This window comes from Bubalus kerabau, chromosome 1 (assembly GCF_029407905.1).
Source record: "Bubalus kerabau isolate K-KA32 ecotype Philippines breed swamp buffalo chromosome 1, PCC_UOA_SB_1v2, whole genome shotgun sequence".
Taxonomy (NCBI): domain Eukaryota; kingdom Metazoa; phylum Chordata; class Mammalia; order Artiodactyla; family Bovidae; genus Bubalus; species Bubalus kerabau.
Window position 1 is genome coordinate 52,389,102 of NC_073624.1, and position 20,992 is coordinate 52,410,093.

At 39.0% G+C, this 20,992-nt stretch overlaps 1 protein-coding gene across 1 annotated transcript in view; it reads right to left on the reverse strand.

Moving 5' to 3' along the window:
- The window catches only part of POLR3B (RNA polymerase III subunit B), a 118,462-nt gene that overhangs the window by 93,626 nt on the left and 3,844 nt on the right, over nucleotides 1–20,992 (reverse strand). The window contains exons 2-9 of the mRNA XM_055574888.1: nucleotides 20,122–20,154; nucleotides 17,870–17,926; nucleotides 17,721–17,785; nucleotides 11,636–11,711; nucleotides 9,740–9,840; nucleotides 8,389–8,480; nucleotides 6,298–6,415; nucleotides 4,703–4,811 (exon numbers count right to left, since the gene is read on the reverse strand). Of these exons, the coding sequence (XP_055430863.1) occupies nucleotides 4,703–4,811; nucleotides 6,298–6,415; nucleotides 8,389–8,480; nucleotides 9,740–9,840; nucleotides 11,636–11,711; nucleotides 17,721–17,785; nucleotides 17,870–17,926; nucleotides 20,122–20,154 (651 nt within the window). The remainder of the gene's footprint in view (nucleotides 1–4,702; nucleotides 4,812–6,297; nucleotides 6,416–8,388; nucleotides 8,481–9,739; nucleotides 9,841–11,635; nucleotides 11,712–17,720; nucleotides 17,786–17,869; nucleotides 17,927–20,121; nucleotides 20,155–20,992) is intronic.

The following is a 20,992-nucleotide window of genomic DNA, read 5'->3' on the forward strand; positions in this document are numbered from 1 at the left end:
TTTAAAAAAAGAACAACCCTAGATTATCCTTTAACCAAACACAGAGCTGCATCTACTCTGATGGTAATGGCATCTATCTAGTACCATCTATCCTTTGTGGTCTGCCAAGGAGCCACTCAGAAATAACAGACGACAGTACTTCTCTGTGAAAAGCCAGTTAGAATGTAAGTTAATTTTTACCTGTCAATCTCTCAAATAATGGGTTTCAATGGAACCAACATATTTTTACAAAAACAACACTAAGGCAATAGTCTGCAGTCATCTTTCTCTAAAATCTCAAACATAAAACTTTGTAACTAAGGCGTCTCACTTCTCAGGGAAAGCCCCAACACTAAAGAAAACAAACAAAAAAAAAACCACTGAAGGAGATAAGATCTGTGTAGAACAGGTGCCAAACCAAGGAGGCAAAAAGATACAGCAGGAAAAGACCTCACTGAAACAAACAGAATCCTAGAGCTGAAACAGCAGATGCATTCTGGGTCAGCACCCTTTCGTTTGACAAGACAACACCTAAACCACATGAAGGTCACCGTATGTCACCTTAATACTTTTTAGCTCAGTAATCTCCAAGCAAAAAAGACAGTGTTCTTGATTGTCTCTTTTGGTGTTTAATAATAACGAAAGAGTCTTCCCTTGAAGCTGCCACTTCAAGTTGCCCTGATGCTGATCTAAGGAGCAAGTCTATAATTGCACAAAACTCTCGAGCGGCCTAACATGAATCTAAACAGACTGCTTAGGCCTTCCAAATATTTTTCAGCTGTGAAACAAAGATATGCCAAAGATACGTCACACAGTAAATGACACTCTATATGCAGAAGAATGATCTGTGCCAAAGCTTAGCTCTAAAAGCCCTAAACTCTTCCTATATCAGATCACTGAAACACAGGGTGATAACTCAGTCAGGTCGTCATAAATAATGCTCCAGCTCCAAAGACGGAAGTGACTTTATGACTATTTAGCCTTCAGAAGTCACAGCTACAAATAAATGACATACTGCTATGGAAACGACAGCAAAATGCCCAACCACTTTGCTCTACAGACATAATTTAGACATCTGAAAACCAGCTTTATATGGAACGCTGTACTCCAGATATCTGAAATCATTTCACCTAACGAATAAGTCAAGAGTGAAGGCTATTTAATAACTGCATGAAAAAATAGCAGAGATAATACATTTCCACGGAAGGTCACCCAGACTGGCAATCAGCAATAAGAACAAAAATAAGGGGATGTGCTCTTTAAAAAGTGGCAGGAAGTCTTCTCCTTGGATATCCACTCAGTGTGACTAGAAGTGTGATTTTTAGAGACAGAAAGAAGAATACTAATGAGCAGAAGAGAATGATACAAAAGCTAATGGTGATATGCTGCAACATATTATGTGAAGAAGGGAAAAGGGTTAAGTTCTTAAAGTATCTAACATTCAGAAACCAGAGATTTTTCTTTGGACAGAAGTCAACCTATCATTACCAGAAGCAGTCCATGCAGATAACAAAAGAACTGCATTCACTCACTTGAACTCTAATTTTTTTTCTCTTTAAAGACCAAAAATTTCAAAATTATGCAATGCCCAGCCCCCTTGATATCTGTCCTCTTTTTCCATAAAAATCTTCAGGCTACAGATGCCGTCACAGCACAATTGCTGAATACTGAGGGGTACAAAAAATAAAAGTGGGGAAGATTCATGGGCAGGAGAACCTTTGTTGTAATTCAAGTCCATAAATAAGGCTGATCTAGGTCTTAAAAGCTTTATCCGTCATATTCAGACTCAGCATGGAGTCTGGAAACCCTGCTGCTTCTGTCCCTTTTAGCCAATTGTTGGCTACAATCAACAACCATCAAGTCCTAATGACTGTCAAGGTCTGTGTTAGGGCCACACAACACAAAAAGAGAAATGATGTGACTTTTCTGGTAGCCTACTTTATTTTCCCGGGCTTCTGATGTTAAATGTGTAACGAGGACTCACTAAAAAGAAATAGCATTGTCTTTCTACGCAGTCTACTTTGCAAAAAATATATTATCTCATTTGCTCTTCAAAGAAACCCACCCCCCCCTTAGGTAAAATGCTCACTTTAGATGAGTTATCCAAGACTCAGGAAGACTGGGAAATCCATCCAAGGCCACACAGACTAGTAAGTGAAGAGACTGGAAATCAACCTGGATCTGCCTGATGGTAAGACATCCAATATTCATTCTATGCTGCCTCCCAAATGGGAAGGTCTTAACAGTGGTTAAAAAGCAAGTTCATTAAAGCAACTCTATAGTGAGAGACCCAAAAAAAGTGACTATGTGTGACCAATGTATTCATTTGACCTAAAATTTTTCAAATATTTATTTTAGTTAGTATACACAGCTGATTAAAATGTAATGAATACATTTAGGGGGGAAATTGAACAATGTGTACAAGTGTTTAAAAAAATACATAATCCCACTCCCAGGAATTAAGTCTCACAAAATAATCAGCAACACACACAAACATGTATATATAAGGATGCCCAGTGCTGTGCATAAGAGTGAAAATTTAGGGAAAAAAGACACCTACATGTCCCACTATAGGAATTTGCTTAAACAGATATTATATACATGAATTCTATAGAATACCTAGTAAAAATAATGATGTGGATTTTATTTATAGATGAGGAAAGTTACTCAAAATTCATTGCTAACTAAAAAAAGTAAAATAAAATCAATGTGTATATTTCAAAAGCAAAGGAAAAAAGGTCTTAAAAAACTTTATCCAACATTGTTACACTTTTTAGTGACTTTCTCAATTCAATGTAAGGACTATTTTACAATCAGAAATGGAGAAGCTGGAAATCTCAACTACTGGCTGCATAAAAATGCACATTATTAAGTTATAGCCCCATTCTAGAAAGGATTTAAGTCAGCTATGAATATGTATACATTTACAACATAATATTAAATTTGACAGAAAAAACTGTCTTATCAAACTTTTGTCACCTGCTGCTGCTACGTCGCTTCAGTCGTGTCCGACTCTGTGCGACCCCATAGACAGCAGCCCACCAGGCTCCGCCGTCCCTGGGATTCTCCAGGCAAGAACACTGGAGTGGGTTGCCATTTCCTTCTCCAATACATGAAAGTGAAAAGTGAAAGTGAAGTCGCCTAGTATTTAGAAGTTTTCTGGTTTTAATGCATGAATGTGTCTAATGATCCATTTTCCATATGAGTGTCATAACAGTATCTGCATTATAATTAAGTTATAGTTTCTGGTCTAGGGAAAGCAGTCCTACACATCTTTATAAAGCTCTGAAATTGTCCATAAAAGTCCTTCTGATGCATGGTAACATACTGCCCTCTGCTGGAGATGTAATTTCACATAGGTAAAATTTATCCACTAAACCTCACTCTGTACACAAGATACTGCGTTGGGCAATGTGGGATTTCCTTCAAGAAAAGACAGAATTACTTTGTCTTTTACAAAAATTATAATTACAAATAACATAAACTTCAAAGAAAGGTAATAAGAAGTAAATTTAAAAATTCACAGTGGACATGAGTTTGAGCAAGCTCCAGGAGATGGTGCCGGACAGGGAAGCCTGCCGTGCTGCATCCATGGAGTTGCAGAGTTGGACACAATTGAGTGACTGAACAGTAAATACCACTTAAACATTATTTCTACAGGAAAATGTCTTTTGGGTTCTAAGTCAACAATTCACAAAGAAGATTTTAAAAATCAGATTTAGCTTAAAGATTCATTATTTATGAAAAAATTCACAGGGATCCCCAAGTCCATAAAAAAGAACAAGACTCAGATCATCCTTTGTGACCTAGAAAATTACACTTCTAGAAACTTAGCCTGCAGATATCCTTGCCCTGTATAAAATATTACAGCAGCTTTGAAATAGCAGGAGCTGTATGTCCATTGATAAGACAATAGTTAAATAAATTATGGTACACCTATAAATGGAATCATTAAAAAAAAAAACAGTAGCTGTATATGAACTAATAAAACTCTATCTTCAAGATGTAAGTTACAAAAAAGAAAACAAGCTAAGTGCAAAATAGGGTGCAGTGTATGTAAGTGAAAGTGAAAGAAAGTGAAATTGCTCACTCGTGTCCAACTCTTTGCAACCCCATGGGACTGTAGCCTACCAGGCTCCTCTGTCCATGGGATTTTCCAGGCAAGAGTACTGGAGTGGGTTGCCATTTCCTTCTCCAATGTAAGTGAAAAACAAAACATAAAAGAAACCTACAACATACTCAGGTGCTGTACACGCATAGACTAGCTCTAGAGGGACGCACCAGAAACCAGTGTTGCTGGGCAGGACAACCACATTTTTAGGTACAGGTGGGTGAGAGGCCTACTCATTACTATACACCCTTTTGTATCTTTGGAATTCCTTATCGTGTTTCCATTTTAAAGAATAGATCACTACTTTTAAAAATACCTGAACCCCAGCCTCACTAGCTTTCAATTTATATTACATGCCTGACAATTTCTCTATGCCACAAATCTTTACATTCCTAGAACTCCTTGTGCTCAATTTTCTACCTATATCTGAAAATAAACCATAAAAAATTTATAATTTTCAGAAGATATTTGCAGGCTCAATTTTATATATATAAAAATATAAAATTATATATTATATATAAATATAAATATAAAAATATAAAATTATATATATATAAAAATAAAAGTATAAAATAATTCTTTATAATTTTCAAACGATACTTGCAGACTCACCTTAAATATGATGACAATGGGTATATCTTCTGACAAAGTATTATGTCTCAAATAAAACCGTCCTTGTTTCACAGCCATATTGGTTCTGCTTTTTTTCTCATGAGTAGAGCTATAAGAAAACACAGTTGGTTAAACTACATCCCACCTAGTTTCAAGCTAGTAATATGCAAGAGCAATAACTACCAATCAATAAGATTCCAGTGATCAGCAACGATCAGTAAGGTCCTTCTAAACAGGTACCTTTTAAAGACACACAACTCCTCTCCAGCCTCCTCTGCCACTTCCATGAACACTTTAGAACACTAGAATTGTTTCTTTAGCTGTGAGATTATGACAGAAGTTCTGTGGGTGAATAAGCAACAATCACCAATTCATTTTAACCTCCTTCACTTTGATTCCACTTGAACTGCTTTGTTCTAATATGGGATATATTTCTAATCAATTTTATACATTTGAAAAGAAAAACTTTAAAATGAGCCTACAGCACAATGGGAAAACCACAAGGAAATGAAAGAATACCATGAATTTTTAAAATAATAATCCAATAAAACATCCTACAGTTTTGGTATACAGTGAAGCCAAAAGAAACTAAGGAATCTCCTATTCATAGCTCAGTTAGCTGAAACTTTCCTGATGGATTTAAAAATATTTCCCAGCTTTAATCCACCACAATAATAACACATACTGATCACCTATTACATACTGGGCACTATTATTCACTCTATGAACATTAGCTCTAACCTCCTACATACTAACACTTATTTTGCAGTGTTGTCCCTAAATCATGTATGAAAGAAACCAAGGCTTAGAGAAGTTAAATATTGTAATTTCGCCCTCAAGTGCCTCATAGCTAGTAAACAACTGTGGGATTCAAATCCTGATTGCCCTGGCTTCAAAAGCTGCACACAACAGGAAGATGTGGGTTGCAGAATTATTACATCTTGATCCAAATGCTGGCTTCCTCTGATAGTCAATGTTACCCTGCGAGCAAGGCCTGTTACTCACCTAAAAATAACAGCACTTATCTTGGAGGGCAGAGGTGACAAATATATGTAACGCACCTAATACACTCTCTGGCTCCTACTAACTGCTCAGCAAATGCACACTATTGTTAGCTGCCTCTTCACCAGAAAGAAAAATTCAGAAACTCTAAGCTGAGCAGTTCATTATAAGTCATCAGAAGAGAAAGTCTATTCCATACTGACATCTTAACCATGCCACATATTTTTTATTCCCAGAACTGTTTGTTAACTTTTTTAAAAAGTTCCTTTAATGCTTTAATGTTCCTTTAATGTGTGTAAGTCACTCAGTGTCCAACTCTTTGCGACCCCATGGACTGGAGCCAAGTTGAACTTGGATAAAATAACTAATGGCCTTTTGAACAATGTCTCACACTTTTCATCACCGAAAATTTTAAATCAGTACTCTCTGACACAGACGTACACAATCAACTGAATGCTAGATGGTTTAGTTTAAATATCACACTCCCTGTTATAGAAGAGAAATAACGGGCTACTTCTGTATTCAGTGATCGCCATCTGACACCAATGGGATGATCAATATTTTGTAAGAACACCAACTCTTGCCATCCATACCTGGTAACTGAAGCACCCACAGTCCCTTTTCTGTCGGCCTCCACAATGATCCTGTTCTTAGACAGTTGCTCTTGGATAAGAATAACTTTCTCTACTCCTTTAACGATGAAGTAGCCCCCTGCCAGAGGGAAACAAGAAAAGCATCACCAGCCATTCTTCCAACAGCATGACTGAGCAATGGCAGCGAGCTCCTAGTCTTTCTATTGGGTTGGCCAAAAGGTTAATTTGTATTTTTTATAACATCTTAAAGGAAAATCCAAATGAACTTATCAGCCAACTCAATACCATGACCTTATGGTGCTGAGAGATGGTAGTCCAGTCGTGTCTGACTCTTTGCGACCCCATGGACTGTAGCCTGTCAGGGTCCTCTGTCCACGGAATTCTCCAGACAAGAATACTGGAGTAGGCTGCCATTTCCTTAATTTAAAAGGGTTTGTCAATATTGTTTTACAAATTGTTAACAGTCTCAGCACATGATTTAAACAAATGAGCCACAAGATAAATTTCTGGAGGACAAGGAATGCATCTTATTGGTCTATGGATCATCAGGACCTGACATATGAGAAGTCAATGAAAAAAAAGCCAAATAAATTAGTCTTCAGATTTTATAAGCACAGAAATAACGGACAATCTTCAATATAAATTAAAATTCGCTCCAAGTTTTCTAACAAATCATTGACAATGGCAGATTAAGATCAGGTTTCCAAAATATATTCTATACTTGATAAAACTCATAAAACATTATGTTACACTTCTTTGCACACAATTCAGAATGGGATAAAGTGAGACTGTTTTACCTTCAGAATATAAGCAAAAACAAGGCAATATATTTGAATTATGGAACATCTTTTTATTGCTCTAGTAAAGCCACATTCTGTGTTATCCTCTTTCCAAAACCTTCTGGGATTCTACATCAGTCACTCAGTCGTGTCTGACTTTTTGTGACCCCATGGTCTATACAGTCCATGGAATTCTCCAGGCCAGAATATTGGAGTGGGTAGTTTTTCCCTTCTCCAGAGGATCTTCCCAACCCAGAGATCGAACCCAGGTCTCCTGCATTGCAGGCGGATTCTTTACCAGCTGAGCCACAAGGGAAACCCAAGAATACGGGAGTGGGTGGCCTATCCCCTCCCCAGTGAATCTTCCCAACCCAGGAATTGAACCAGGGTCTCCTGCATTGCAGGCAGATCCTTTACCAACTGAGCTATCAGGGATGCAATATATGCAACTATAAACGAACTAGATTAACCATAAACTAAATCAAAGTGAAACATGAATTAAGGAATTAAAAGAACATTCTGTAAACTGCTAAGCATGAAGCTTAAAAAAAAACTGCCTAGAAATAAGTACAAAAATATAACTTTAAAAAATTTAAACAGAAGACTCATTTTTTGCCCAGATACGGCATTCAAAACAGCTGGAAGTGAGCTACTTGTGTCTTTTCAGATGAGACAGACAAAAAACTTAGTGAGATTATTCTTGAATTTTTAAGCATACCAAAAAACACCATTGAGCAAAGAGACAGCCTGATAAACCATAGCAATAAACCAGAACGTCCTGGGTGTTCATTGGAAGGACTGATGTTGAAGCTGAAACTCCAATATTTTGGCCACCTGATGCAAAGAGCTGGCTCATTTGAAAAGATCCTGATGTTGGGAAAGATTGAGAGCAGGAGGAGAAGGGGACGACAGAGGATGAGATGGTTAGATGACATCACCGACTCAACTGACATGAGTTTGGGTGAACTCCAGGAGTTGGTGATGGACAGGGAGGTCTGGCATGCTATGGTTCATGGGATCACAAAGAGTTGGACACGACTGAGCTACTGAACTGAACTGAACTGAGGTATTAAAATTTTGAGCCTGAAATAAAAGAGGAAACAACATATCTTTAAAAATACAGACTAACAGAATAAAGTTGGAACCAAACTGCTATATGTTTTGCATACAAAATTTTATCCTAATTCACTAAAAGAAGAAAAGCTGATCTTGTTTCTGAGAAAAAAATGCTAAAACAACAGCAAGAGTAAAACAAAAGCAAAAACAACAACAAAAAAAGAAGTGGAGGGGAAATCTAAGAAATCACACCTACCTGGATCTAAAGGACATTCATTCAGTTTAGCAAATTCTGCTGGTGTTTTTCCTGTAAGAACACAGTTTGAACTACGCAGCATTATGGGCATTCTGTTTAAAATAAAACAAAAAGAAAATATCATATTCAGATGGTCACTGGCAAAAAGGCTGAACAGAACACAAGCTGGCCAGTGCACACACTACCGAGGGGTCTGCATTCCTGTCGGACATGTGAGGAAAGGCAGAGGGATGGTATTGTGGGAGAGAGCTGAGCGAAACGAAGTTATGTCCTCAGGCACACTGTTTTTCTGGTACAGATACCAAAAACCCAAATCCATGGTTCCCTCCAACTTTGCAGACAAGCCTGAGTGACAGTCAACAAATGGCAGCAAGTCTTCATTCGTGGAAAACAAAGTGACTTGCCTTAGTCACGTAGAAACAGCACTATGAATCAAAGTGTAAGGAACCAGAGACTCTCAGAAGTAACCAGGCAATTCTGAAAAAGAACTAAGATTTAACTGGACACAAGTATGGTCCATTTATAAGAGAGAACTTCTTCTCTTTTAACACTGATAAACAGTTGTGCTAAAACAAAGATTAATATTTTTTTTAATATCCCTATTTCTTTTTCTAAGTGAATAATGAGGAGAATGTAGCCAAGTGAGCAATGTCTTAAGTATCTTCTATTTACCTGATAGAGGTACCAGCGTAGCACATGACAGTAACATGTAGCTGGTGCATATTTGATGAACAAATGGATGTTTATTGAGCTCTTGGCTTAATAATAAACAAATGCATGTTTATTAAGTTCTTTTGAGGCAAGGGGCAACACTTGAGTGACAATTATTTGCGTCGTGTTTAAAGTCCAACATCATTATTAAACACACAATATTGTGGATCTGGTCCATTTCTACAGGAGAGTCGATACATTTCCCTAATTAGGAAAAGCAGACAGCAAAAATGCCAGCCGGTGCTATCATTTCCAAACTTGTCCTGGGCAAATAACTTCTCCCCTAAATACTGCTATGAACATTCATTCTTCCAAGAAAACTCAAAATATGCAAAAATCCACCAAGAAGACTGGCCCAGGAGAGTTGAATGAAATGCTATCTTACCCAGTGCTTCCCTAACAGCCTGCAGTTATAGGAGGAAATGGAAGCAGTTTCCTTAACTTCACAATTGAAACACAACAACGTGATGAACGCTGCTCCGAGTGTTTTACATATACTGACTCATCGGACCCATAAAGCAACCCGGTGAAAGAGGCTCCATTCCCCCACATTTCAGATGAGAGAACGGGGCAAGGAGAGTGTCAGCACTGCTCAGGGGTCACCTCACAGGGCCGCGACGCAGGCAGCGTCAGGCCTCACCTGCCAATGGGTAAGGCATTACGGATGATCCTCTGGCTGCCTCGGGTGTACTCGATATCCACTGTGATGGGAGCGGAGTACGTCATGTCCCGCAATCGGCACTGGAAGAGAATCACACAATCACTGCTCCTCCTCTGGGGAAAGAATGGGTCCCAACAGCCTCGAAGAGCCAATCTCAAGCAGAATAAGGTCCATGCTGACCCCTCCATGGTACCCAGCTGCCCCCATGCTGCCTTAAGGGAACTGGGAGTTATGACCTTACCTTCTCCATGAGGGGACAATGCCAACCACGGATCTAGACATTGCCATAGCATCCCTGCCCCTGCCAGCCCAGAAATGGGACAATAAATCTTGGACTGAGTCTACTCCCTGACCTGATGTTATCACCAGTCTCCTTCCACATCTCTGAAGCCGTTAGATCCTTCTTTGCAAACTAGGACCTTGGAAAGTCATCAATGTGGCTGGCCTACTCAAAACAGTTAACAACCAGTTCAGTGACTGAACACACACACATAACTGAAGTGTGTACACACACAAACTAAAAAAATTAAACTATCTCCTTGTCTTCTTCAAATAAACTAAACTGTATCACAAAATTCCTTTGCAAGTGGCATTTCAGAGCACAAATCACTCAACACGTCATTCTAATAGCTTCTGAGTCACTTGCAGAACTTTTGGAATGGATGGTGCAAGCTTTACTTTTACATGGCCATGACTCACTAAGTGATGCCCTCGCCTGGGCCGTGATCGGACACAGGAAACCCACCAGCATCTTCCGAAGACTTCTCTATTATATTGAAGGTCATCAGATGGCTTGTGGTCTCAAAAAGAGAATTCCTCTGAACATCAGTCATATACTTCATGATGCTGAATCCTCTCTTGGGCTTTTACTAAACCAAAGACAAATATAAACTTTTTTCTAGCCTAATTGTACCTAGGGTTTTAAAATAGTCACTTCAGTTGTGTCCAATACTTCACGACCCCATGGACTATAGCCTACCAGGTTCCTCTATCCATGAAATTCTCCATGCAAGAACACTGGAGTAGGTTGCCATTTCCTTCTCCAGGGGATGTTCCCAACCCAGAGACGGAAACCCGGGTCTCCCACATTGTAGGCAGATTCTCTACCATCTGAGCTACCAGTGAAGCCCTATTATTGACCAGTAAGCATTGCTTACACCATTTATTTAATTAGATTAAGCCTTCTTCAGGCCTGACAGAAAGTGGGCTGGCATGATAGTTAGTGTGGACTCTGGCCTGTGTTCAAATCCTGGCTCTACCAATTAAGTTTTAAATAGACTTTCTGTATCTCAGTCATGTGAGTAACTTTAATTCCTAAAAGTATGAATATGTATTTTAGAATGGTGTTGGTACAGAGTACTATATAAATATTATCTTGTTTTCTTTTTTAATAAATCTAAGGTAATACCCATGATAGGCAGATATTCTTGGTCTTAACAATCCCTTCAAATGGGAATGAAACTGGACAGGACCCCAAAACTACCTCAGGGACCCCTCTGTCCCCCTCGGATGCTCTCTGCTATCAACAGGAATAGAGTTGTATGGCAGAGCCTGCAGTACCTGCACCCCAAGTCTTGCTGTGGGCCCCATGACTGCCCATCCACCTGGCTCTCCCATGCTCTCCATCTCTCCAAGAGTCAAAATCCCTCCAAGAAATCTTTGCGTCCTCTTTCTCTAACTGCAGCAACACCCATGAGTTTTCTTCAATGTCAGGAGGAATTACCATGACAGCTGCAGCCTCAGCCTTCTTGAACTACTTTGAACTCTTTGTCTTCTCCCTTTTCGGAGAATATATTTTCCCCCTATCTTTAATTAAGAGCACTGACTCTTCCAATTAAGCCAAACAAATCCAATTAAATTATGGTTGGTAATTACCTCATGAGGGGACACTGGTCTAGTTACGTTGAAGCTTTCTTCAACATCAGGGAGCCCAACATAGATATTAAGATATCTGAAAGGCAAGTTATTCCAGAATCAATTATACTTCTTCAAAGAACATATAAACAATCGAGCTATTTTCCTTCCAAATATGAGATTATACTTTTGACAAATGCTTATCTTGCAGAGGATGGCAAACTAAAAAATTACAGTTGGAGATCCTGAAGTCATAGAACACACAGTTTACAAAGGAGAGGAAATACCATCAAGCTGACTTTTTTTTAAAAAAAAAAGGTAAATCTCTCTACAAAAATACTGAAATTATCGCTTCCTAAAAATGATACTTAAGGAAAAAAGCAAATGCAAGAGTATCTACAGTTTGCTACCATTCTTGTAAGAAAGGCAACATACAAATATTAGTAAATTTTATTCACACAGAGTCATGATTCTGAAACTACTTTCTGTATATCCTAGGACTGAATAAACAATAAGTATAGCTCTGTATACTGAGACTTCAGTACCCAAATCTTGGTGTCTAAAACACTACTGTCCAGAAGAGGAGACTAAGGACGCTTGGAGAAATGACTGATTCCAGGCTGGAACAGGGAAATACTACATGAACCACATCTCATGGTAACAGAAAGTAAAGGAGCACTCGAAACAGAGGCATGTTAAAAGGTCAACTCGATGGAAGCTTCCTATGGTCAAATCAGGGATTATTTGAGAAATAAAATAATGACAGTACTGGATTATGATGCAAATAATAAAATAACTATCTATGAGTTCATATTGATATAAATAAAATTAGAATAGAATAGGAAAGACTAGAGATCTCCTCAATAAAATTAGAGATACCAAGGGAACATTTCATGCAAAGATGGGCTCGATAAAGGACAGAAATGGTATGGACCTAACAGAAGCAGAAGATATTAAGAAGAGATGGGAAGAATACACAGAAGAACTGTACAAAAAGGATCTTCATGACCCAGATAATCACGAAACTGTGATCACTCACCTAGAGTCAAACATCCTGGAATGCTAAGTCAAGAGGGCCTTAGGAAGTATCATTGTGAACAAAGCTAGTGGAGGTGATGGAATTCCAGTTGAGCTATTTCAAATCCTAAAAGATGATGCTGTGAAAGTGCTGCACTCAATATGCCAACAAATTTGGAAAACTCAGCAGTGGCTCCAGGACTGGAAAATGTCAGCCTTCATTCCAATGCCAAAGAAAGGCAATGCCAAAGAATGCTCAAACTACTGCACAATTGCACTAATCTCACACACACTAGTAAAGTAACGCTCAAAATTCTCCAAGCCAGGCTTCAGCAATACGTGAACTGTGAACTTCCAGATGTTCAGGCTGAGAACATCCCTCTGAGAAAAGGCAGAGGACCCAGAGATCAAATTGCCAACATCCGCTGGATCATCAAAAAAGCAAGAGAGTTCCAGCAAAACATCTAGGTATGCTTTACTGATTATGCCAAAGCCTTTGTGTGGATCACAATAAACTAGAAAATTTTGAAAGAGATGGGAATATCAGATCACCTGACCTTGAGAAACCTATATGCAGGTCAGGAAGCAACAGTTAGAACTGGACATGGAACAACAGACTGATTCCAAATAAGAAAAGGAGTACATCAAGGCTGTATATTGTCACCCTGCTTATTTAAATTCTATGCAGAGTACATCATGAGAAACGCTGGGCTTAATGAAGCACAAGCTGGAATCGAGATTTCCAGGAGAAATATCAATAACCTCAGATATGCAGATGACACCACACTTACAGCAGAAAGTGAAGAAGAACTAAAGAGCTTCTTGATGAAAGTCAAAGAGGAAAGTAAAAAACTGGCTTAAAACAACATTCAGAAAACTAAGATCATGGCATCTGGTCCCATCAGTTCAGTTCAGTTCAGTTCAGTCGATCAGTCGTGTCCGACTCTGCAACCCCACGAATCACAGCACGCTAGGCCTCCCTGTCCATCACCAACTCCCGGAGTTCACTCAGACTCACGTCCATCGAGTCGGTGATGCCATCCAGCCATCTCATCCTCTGTTGTCCCCTTCTCCTCCTACACCAATCCCTCCCAGCATCAGCGTCTTTTCCAATAAGTCAGCTCTTCGCATGAGGTGGCCAAAGTACTGGAGTTTCAGCTTTAGCATCATTCCTTCCAAAGAAATCCCAGGGCTGATCTCCTTCAGAATGGACTGGTTGGATCTCCTTGCAGTCCAAGGGACTCTCAAGAGTCTTCTCCAACACCACAGTTCAAAACCATCAATTCTTCGGTGCTCAGCCTTCTTCACAGTCCAACTCTCACATCCATACATGACCACAGGAAAAACCATAGCCTTGACTAGACAGACCTTTGTTGGCAAAGTAATGTCTCTGCTTTTTAATATGCTGTCTAGGTTGGTCATAACTTTGCTTCCAGGGAGTAAGCGTCTTTTAATTTTATGGCTGCAGTCACCATCTGCAGTGATTTTGGAGCCTCCAAAAATAAAGTCTGACACTGTTTCCACTGTTTCCCCATCTATTTCCCATGAAGTGATAGGACCAGATGCCATGATCTTCGTTTTCTGAATGTTGAGCTTTAAGCCAACTTTTTCACTCTCCTCTTTCAGTTTCATCAAGAGGCTCTTCAGTTCCTCTTCACTTTCTGCCCTAAGGGGGGGTGTCATCTGCATATCTGAGATTATTATTTCTCCCGGAAATCTTGATTCCAGCTGTGCTTCTTCCAGCCCAGCGTTTCTCATGATGTACTCTGCATAGAAGTTAAATAAGCAGGGTGACAATATACAGCCTTGACATACTCCTTTTCCTATTTGGAACCAGTCTGTTGTTCCATGTCCAGTTCTAACTGTTGCTTCCTGACCTGCATACAGGTTTCGCAAGAGGCAGGTCAGGTGATCTGGTATTCCCATCTCTTTCAGAATTTTCTAGTTTATTATGATCCACACAGTCAAAGGCTTTGGCATAATCAATAAAGCAGAAGTAGACGTTTTTCTGGAACTCTCTTGCTTTTTTGATGATCCAGCGGATGTTGGCAATTTGATCTCTGGTTCCTCTGCCTTTTCTCAGAGGGATGTTCTCAGCTTGAACATCTGGAAGTTCACAGTTCACATATTGCTGATGCCTGGCTTGGAGAATTTTGAGCATTACTTTACTCGCGTATGAGATGAGTGCAATTGTGCAGTAGTTTGAGCATTCTTTGGCATTGCCTTTCTTTGGCATTGGAATGAAAATGGACCTTTTCCAGTCCTGTGGCTACTACTGAGTTTTCCAAATTTGTTGGCATATTGAGTGCAGCACTTTCACAGCATCATCTTTTAGGATTTGAAATAGCTCAACTGGAATTCTATCACCTCCACTAGCTTTGTTCCTAGTGATGCTTTCTAAGGCCCACTTGACTTCACATTCCAGGATGTCTGGCTCTAGGTGAGTGATCACAGTATCGTGATTATCTGGGTCATGAAGATCCTTTTTGTACAGTTCTTCTGTGTATTTTTGCCATCTCTTCTTAATATCTTCTGCTTCTGTTAGGTCCATACCATTTCTGTCCTTTATCGAGCCCATCTTTGCATGAAATGTTCCCTTAGTATCTCTAATTTTCATGAGGAGTTCTCTAGTCTTTCCCATTGTGTCGTTTTCCTTTATTTCTTTGCATTAATCGCTGAGGAAGGCTTTCTTACCTCTCCTCGCTATTCTTTGGAACTCTGCATTCAGATGCTTATATCTTTCCTTTTCTCCTTTGCTTTTCTCTTCTCTTCTTTTCACAGCTATTTGTAAGGCCTCCCAGACAGCCATTTTGCTTTTTTGCATTTCTTTTCCATGGGGATGGTCTTCATCCCTGTCTCCTGTACAATGTCATAAACTTCCGTCCATAGTTCATCAGGCACTCTATCTATCAGGTCTAGTCCCTTAAATCCATTTCTCACTTCCACTGTACAATCATAAGGGTCATACCTGAATGGTCTAGTGGTTTTCCCTACTTTCTTCAATTTAAGTCTGAATTTGACAATAAGGAGTTCATGATCTCAGCCACAGTCAGCTCCTGGTCTTGTTTTTGCTGACTGTATAGAGCTTCTCCATCTTTGGCTGCAAAGAATATAATCAATCTGAATTCGGTGTTGACCATCTGGTGATGTCCATGTGTAGAGTCTTCTCTTGTGTTGTTGGAAGAGGGTGTTTGCTATGACTAGTGCGTTCTCTTGGCAAAACTCTATTAGCCTTTGCCCTGCTTCATTCCGTACTCCAAGGCCAAATTTGCCTGTTACTCCAGGTGTTTCTTGACTTCCTACTTTTGCATTCCAGTCCCCTATAACGTAAAGGACAACTTTTTTGGGTGTTAGTTCTAAAAGGTCTGGTCCCATCACTTAATGACAAATAGATGGGGAAGCAATGGAAACAGTGACAGATTTTATCTTTTTGGGCTCCAAAATCATGGCAGATGGAGGCTGTAGCCATAAAATTAAAAGACGCTTGCTCCTTGGAAGAAAAGTTATAACCAACCTAGACAGCTTATTAAAAAGCAGAGACATTACTTTGCCAACAAAGGCCTGTCTAGTCAAAGCTATGGTTTCTCCAGTAGTCATGTGGTGTTGGAGAAGACTCTTGAGAGTCCCTTGGAGTGCAAGGAGGTTCAACCAGTCCATTCTAAAGGAAATCAGGTCCTGACTATACACTGGAAGGACTGATGCTGAAGCTGAAACTGCAATACTTTGGCCACCTGATGTGAAGAAGTGACTCATTTGAAAAGACCCTCATGCTAGGAAAGACTGAAGGCGGGAGGAGAAGGGGACAGTAGAGGATGAGACGGTTAGATGGCCTTACTGACTCAATGGACAACAGTTTGAGTAAACTCAGGGAGCTGGTGATGGACAGGGAGGCCTGGCATGCTGCAGTCCATGGGGTTGCAAAGAGTCAGACATGACAGCGACTGAACTGAACTAAACTGAAGTGAATAGAAAGAAACTGAGGGGAAGAAAAAAGCTCTTCTCACAGTAGAAATCTTACATTAATGTAAAAGGAATGATAGAAAAAGATACTGGCCACTAGATAAATACCAAAGTAATTACTTTTTTTTTTTTAATTTAATTTTATTTTTTAACAAAGTAATTACTTTTAAAGGTAAAAGTCACCAATGCATGCTAAAGTAGTGGGTAACATAGTATGACAAATAAGACACTTGCATAGTCTCAAAGGATCACCCTGTTAAGACCGTGATTGATTACTAAAGGAAAGACAGTAACTTTACTGTGGAGAAACCTGGAAGATACACCTTAACCAAATGAACAAAGTTAAAATCACCAAGAATAAAACAGATTGACACCTATACCACCTGATATGGTGCAGTGAGAGTGACACAAAGCATCACTTCTGAGGCCAAAAAGGCATAAACCAATGTAGCCATGAGCAAACAACACACACACCCAAATTGAGGACCTTTCACAACACAACTGACCAAAATTCTTCAAAAGTGTCAAGGTCAAAAACATGTCAAGGTCACGTGAAAGACCAAGACTAAGAGAACTTGAGGAACTGCCACAGGTTGGAGAAGACAAAGGAGACCTATGCCACCTGGACCTACTGCAGGTCCTGGATTGAATCCTGGACCAGATAAAGGACATTTGTGGGAAACCTAAGATTAGTTCACAGTATTGTATCAGTGCTGATTTCCCAGTGTGGCTAACTGTGCTATGACCACATAAGATGTTAACATCAGCATAAATTGGGTGAAGGGTAACATGGGAACTCTGTTTATTTTTGTAATAAAGAATTTTTTTTTTGTAATAAAGAATTTTTTTTTTGTAATAAAGAATTATTTTTGTAATTCTTTAAGTCTAAAATTGTTTTTAAGAAAGGCTTAAACCTAAGTTTCAGTAACTTTTCATTCATAACTAATTGTTATCATCAGCTTACCAATTAAAAATTGAACATTTGATAATTATCTTCCTATTCAAAACAAAAAAGGAGAATTAAAAGAATTTTGATAGCAACTACAATCACTATAAAAAAAAGTCAGATAAACACACAAAAATGTTAAACATGATCAAAATAGCAAACTAAGAGTAGCTGGTTCCTTACTTTAAGTACCACATGGGGTCAGCATCACTTGTAACCTTTTCATTGGCTTTCATTATTTTCTTTATCTGCAATGGAAAGAGTAACATGAGGAAAGACTCTGGCTTCCAGTTCATTCGTAATCATATCCTTTCCCAAGATTTGATGCTTACCTCTACATTAATGAAATAGTTAAAGGAATCTATATGCTGTTTCACAAGACCTTTCACCTAAATGAATAAAAAATAAAAGCAGGTTAGCAACAAAATAGCAGATTACATGAGGGGCTTAACCTGATCTATAAATTTTCCCCAAAACCAAAGTGACCACAAAAAGTCCATAAATTTTACTTGGCAAAACTTTCTGTTTTCATGTCCTCATTCCATTTCTCCTCCATCTTACTAGAACACCCTCAAACTTTCCTCCCTGAAAAACAACCTGATGTTTGGAATTCAAGATATATACCTAATGACTCCCCATGAGCTAACAAATTAGGCAAGAAAAAAAATCCAAGAAAAAAAAATAGCAATCAAGCATCATCTCTCCAACCCTCAAACAATGCCTATTTTCTTTTTTTCTTGCTCCTATGTAAGCGATTTTATGATTTCCCCGTATCTGGTCTTTCATACCACTTTTAGAAGAATGAGGGGAAAAAATAAGAATCTCTATTAAGGAAACTAAAAATAAATGCATTTAAAATTGAGAGCAAGGTGAATCCCAGGGACCTATGAACAGATCAGCTCCAGTGACTGCCTTTCATCTCAAAAGTCAGTACAGCTACACAGACAGTGCTGTGTGCTGCCATGAAAAACCCTGAAATGCTAAACACAGACTCCAAAGTCTTAAGATTGAAAAGGACTGTAACGTGTTCAACTTTTTACACTAATGTTCAAACACAATTAGTTCAACACTTCTAAAATACACCCAACAGAAAGCATCACAGGGCCTCTGCTTCAATTACACCTCTTCTGAGGGATCTCACTGGCTTACTAAGCAGCTATCCCATTTTGAAATAGTCCAGATTGTCGGGGGAAAAATTCACTCTTATAATGAACTGTAGTCTAACATCCCGCAGTTCCCCCGCTGTGGGCTTAATGTCTTTTCTGAAGAAAATGTCTTCTCCACCACAGTCCATTTAGTTATCATATCTCTTTTATGTCCTCTCTTCCAGGCTGAAGAGGCTCTTCCACTATTTCTCACAGACATGCTTTCCAGACTCTTCAGCAGCTCATGGACTGTAAAAACTGGTAAGAAATCTGGCCTTGACAATTCCCAGCCTTATATGCCAGCATGCTCCCTTCTGCCAATAATACAGAACTAAGATGGAAAAAACTTGACTCATTTTTCAACCCTCTATTCTTTCACTGAGCATAATACTTCAAGATTCATCCACATTGTATTGGCACTTTCTACTGCCAAAAATATTGCATTGTATGGATATATCATATTTCATTTAGCCATCCATCAGTTGGTATTCGAGTTGTTTCTATTTTTGGCTATTATAAATAATGCTGCTATGAACATCTGTGTACAAGTTTTTGCATGGACATATGTTTTGTTCCCCTTGAGTAAATACCTAGGAGTAGAATTGCAGGATCATACAGTAACTATATGTTCAACCATCTGATGAACTGTCAGGCTGTTTTCCAAAGCGGCTGCATCTCCATCAGTAGAGTGTGAGGGTTCCAATTGCTCTGCATCCCCATCAACACTTGTTATTGTCTTTCTTTCTTGACTATAGCCATCCTACTGGGTGTCAAGTGGTCTCTCATTGTGGAACCTGCTATTTAGCATAAGCTCTTTAAAACTGAAATTCAATGATAATAGGAACCTTATAATCTGTACTTCCTATGTCCGAACCACTCATCCACTCCAGCCAAGCAGACTGGACTCCATTTTCAACAGACCCTGTGGATCCTCCTCTTGAGGACCTTTATTAAGCTATGCTCCCCGCATCCTACCTTTCAGGTTAGGTAATTCCTTTCCTCTTGTCGTTGTTGTTTAGTTGCTAAGTCGTGTCTGACTCTTTTGCAACCCCATGGACTGCACTCTGCCAGGCCACTGAGCCAACTGGGAAGTCCTCCTCTCCTCTGAGGATGTGGTTTATGTCTCATCTCCTTTAGGAGGCCCTTTCTGACCACCTGTGGCATCAATCTTCTGCCAGCAGCACTTCGGTTTGTACCTTTTGGTTTGTATTATTCCTATGCCGAGTGACAACGTAAACTACTCCCTACCTCTAAAATTAGATTACAATCCCCTATCTAGTACTTTATGGACAGGGTTACTGCCTTATAATTTCTCATATTTCTAAAACTTAGAAAAGTGCACAGTTGTACAAAGTCAAAAAATGTTGGTGATAAAAATTTAATTTTAAAAAAGGCTTACTTCTTGATTGGAAAAATAACTGTTATTAGATATTAATTACCTTTAAAAATGCTGGAAGCAGCCGCCATTTTTCCTGTGAATCAGAACAATAAAAGTATTAGAACTCTGTGTCAGTGATCACAATATTTTCATGAGGTTATTTTAATGTACCAAAAGTGACTTACTTTATCACAGTAAGCAAAAGAAAGTAAGTGGAAACAAAAAGAACAATTTTTACATTGCAACCTTTTTATGGAAATCATATATGTACTGTACATGTACATGCAAACATATGCATACACACAAGCATATATAAACCACAGATTTCTTAAACAGAATATACTTTAATCTCTTTTTGATGACTCAAGATTCCAAGCACTTTTCATCTTTATTTTATTCTCATGACTCTTCCTGAGTAAGCAGGGTTTGCCAGTTTGAGTTTGGTTTAAACCCAAAGGGAGTTCTTTCTCCCTCCTATTTTTTCTCAACTGGCACCTGGCCAGAGCCCAGGGTGAAGAAAGATATCACCCGGTGTTCACCTATTTAAACAGCTGCAAACTGCCACGTTCAGCTCTAAGGCCTGCTCTTCACACCTTCCTGGGGTTGTAAACAGCCTACCATGATACAACTCTTCATGAATGGTATCTAATCTGTTCATGGGAAATCTGACAAATGGTCAGAACTGAGTCTAAAGTAAGAAAACACAGTTTCTGAGTAAGAGCCCAAGGATCATGTAAGACCTTGTAAGAAACTGTAAAATTTTTTGACTTTGGGCAACGGAGAAGTGCTAGAAGGTTTTGAGCAAAATAGTGACAAGATGATGTGATCCATTTTAACTGGATCACTCCAGCTGTTGGGGTGAGAAAAGACAAGATTAGAAGCAGAGGGATCATTTAGGAGTTCCCTGCAATACTCTAGGCTGATAACAATAC